The sequence below is a fragment of the Physella acuta genome, unplaced genomic scaffold (assembly GCF_028476545.2).
Source record: "Physella acuta isolate Inbredline_101_S28 unplaced genomic scaffold, ASM2847654v3 ptg000272l, whole genome shotgun sequence".
Classification (NCBI taxonomy): Eukaryota; Metazoa; Mollusca; class Gastropoda; family Physidae; genus Physella; species Physella acuta.
Genome location: NW_026731791.1, coordinates 554,498 through 556,875, shown reverse-complemented (window position 1 = coordinate 556,875; position 2,378 = coordinate 554,498). Strand labels below are relative to the sequence as shown.

Genomic DNA, 2,378 nt, shown 5'->3' with positions numbered 1-2,378 from the left:
AGTTGTTTAATTGTTATATAAGTCATTAAACCAACGTATAAAACTGACATCAAAGAAACTTACTCATGGCAATACTATTGTATCTAATTAAACATACATACACACGCATATATATATATATATATATATATATATATATATATATATATATATATATATATATATATATATATGATGTGAGTGATAACAAATGTTATACTTTGTTTCAGAATGTTTCGTATAAGTAGGTTGATACTTGCAAGAAAAAGAGAAACTTTAAGCTTGCTAGTATTTGTTGCAGTCTATTACTTTGCCTTTTATCGGACTGTGCCCGCATATTTCACGAAAGCTGCTAATTCTACGGATCTTTTTCAATCTGAATTGGACGAAGATGTTTGGGGGAATATTGATCCTATTAAAACTAAAGTGATTGATATGAGAACATCTTTCAACTATAAAAAAGCACCAAGTATGTTGAATGCTTCAGTAAACCTTTTAGAGCCACGCAGTGAATTAGAGGAATTAGATTTACTCTCAAACCTAAGTTCTAAAACAAAAGAGTTTAAAGAGTACCCGGGATATTTTTCAAACTTCACGTACTTTTATCTCAATAGTTCACGTGTGTCGGACATTCCTAGCCAGTATTCGATCCCGGGTACGTCCGTGTGTTCAGGTGATGTTGACCTGTTGGTGATCGTTATCAGTGTGATACAGCACAGTGACTGGAGGCTACTCATACGTCAGACATGGGCGTCACCAATTTACGACAAGTCCTGGAGCCAAAAAGATTTGGTTAAATTGGTCTTTTTCTTCGGGAATGAAGGCTTCACAGATGTAGAGAATCTTGCATTGTTCAACGAATCCAAACTTTATGGGGACATCGTTGTGGCAAGTTTTAAAGACAGCTACGGGAACTTGTCATTAAAGTTAGCCACGGCTTTGACGTGGGCGTCCAAACATTGTCCACATGCTAAATTTGTCGCTAAAGTGGATATGGATGTTTTTCTCCATATAGACGTTCTACTGAAACTTCTACATTCTGTACTTCTTAACTACACCAACTTTATAATTGGATACAAACACACATCACAAAAGCCCGCTGTATTACGAGCAGGAAAATGGGCAGTACCTCGAGATGTGTATCCCTATTCCTACTTCCCAAATTACATTTTCGGTCCATCTTATGTGCTTACAGGCTCCGTCGTTCACAAAATGGCTGCGAGTTTTCCCTTTGTTCACATCGTTCCTAACGAGGACGCGTTCATCACAGGTATCATGGCCGTCAGGTTAAACATCACCAGACTGGGGAACACGGCGTTCGCTTATTTGTTGAGACGATGCACTATATGTGATCTGGTGTTTAGAAAATACCTGGGTGCTTTATACAGGCAGAACATTTTAAAGCAAATTTGGGAAAATTTTACTACTGAAAACTGTTCTTCTGTAGAAATAAATTATCAATATGTATTAAATTGACGTTTAAAATATGTTTTTAGAAATACTTTTTACTACTTTAAAAAAACCTCTTATTCATAGCATTTAAATAGCATTTAGGTAAAATCATGTCTTTAATTTTTTATGTAAATGTATATAATAATAGTGTGTGTGTGTAAATGTATACGTGTTTTTTTCCATTATATTTAAAAAAAATTCGTTTAAAATGTTTTTAAATCTCGGATATATGTTCCTATCAGCCAATATTAAGGGATCAAGGCGTAAATATACACGAATTTGTGTCGAGTTGATTATGTCCAATTTTAGTACATGTGTTTAATTTCCACAGTTAATGTGCAGGTTTTTTTTGTAGGCCCTACAGAAGAGAATGCCAAGACGATTGTGATAGGGTGTATATGTTCTTGTGTTTATGTCAGAATGTGTTCATCTAATTGTATACAGATATTGATGTGCCAGTGTTTATTTTAAACTGTATTAGTCCATATACTTATGTACGTGTGCTGATGTCCATTGTGTATTTGTCGTCCAGGAGCTTATGTCCAGATGTGTATGTCTAGATGTTTCTGTCTAGATGTTTATGTGTACATGTTTCTGTCTAATTTTGTATGTCCAGGTGTTTATGATTAGATGTTAAAAGGCAGTACAACAAAGCATGCTTGGATCATAAAGTGGTGTATATATCATTGTAAAATAAAATGCTTAGATTCACGTATTCACATTTCGATGAAATTTATGATACGAAAATGTTTCTGACGCACGTACATTATATTGATTACTTTAATGAGATTAGATATAAAAAAAATATTGGAGTATTGGATTCAGAACATTTTGGTTAAAAAATACAACACGTTTTGATATTTTTTATAACAATAGGCTTGATGCTGAGGTATTTAAAGATTACTTAAGGCAAGACCTGGAATGTACATTGGTGTTTACAATAATCA

The 2,378-nt window shown here is 33.9% G+C and overlaps 1 protein-coding gene across 1 annotated transcript; it reads left to right on the top strand.

Annotated features, from left to right (window-relative positions):
- Positions 1 to 210: 210 nt before the first annotated feature.
- On the top strand, positions 211 to 1,467 carry LOC131939269 (beta-1,3-galactosyltransferase 1-like). The gene has a single exon (XM_059297473.1). The coding sequence runs from the start codon at positions 211 to 213 to the stop codon at positions 1,453 to 1,455; it is 1,245 nt and encodes a 414-aa protein (XP_059153456.1). The 3' UTR covers positions 1,456 to 1,467.
- Positions 1,468 to 2,378: the final 911 nt, after the last annotated feature.

What these genes read in the sequence shown, in the direction of transcription:
- LOC131939269 (XM_059297473.1), top strand. Translation starts at nt 211, where the DNA reads ATGTTTCGTATAAGTAGGTTGATACTTGCAAGAAAAAGAGAAACTTTA.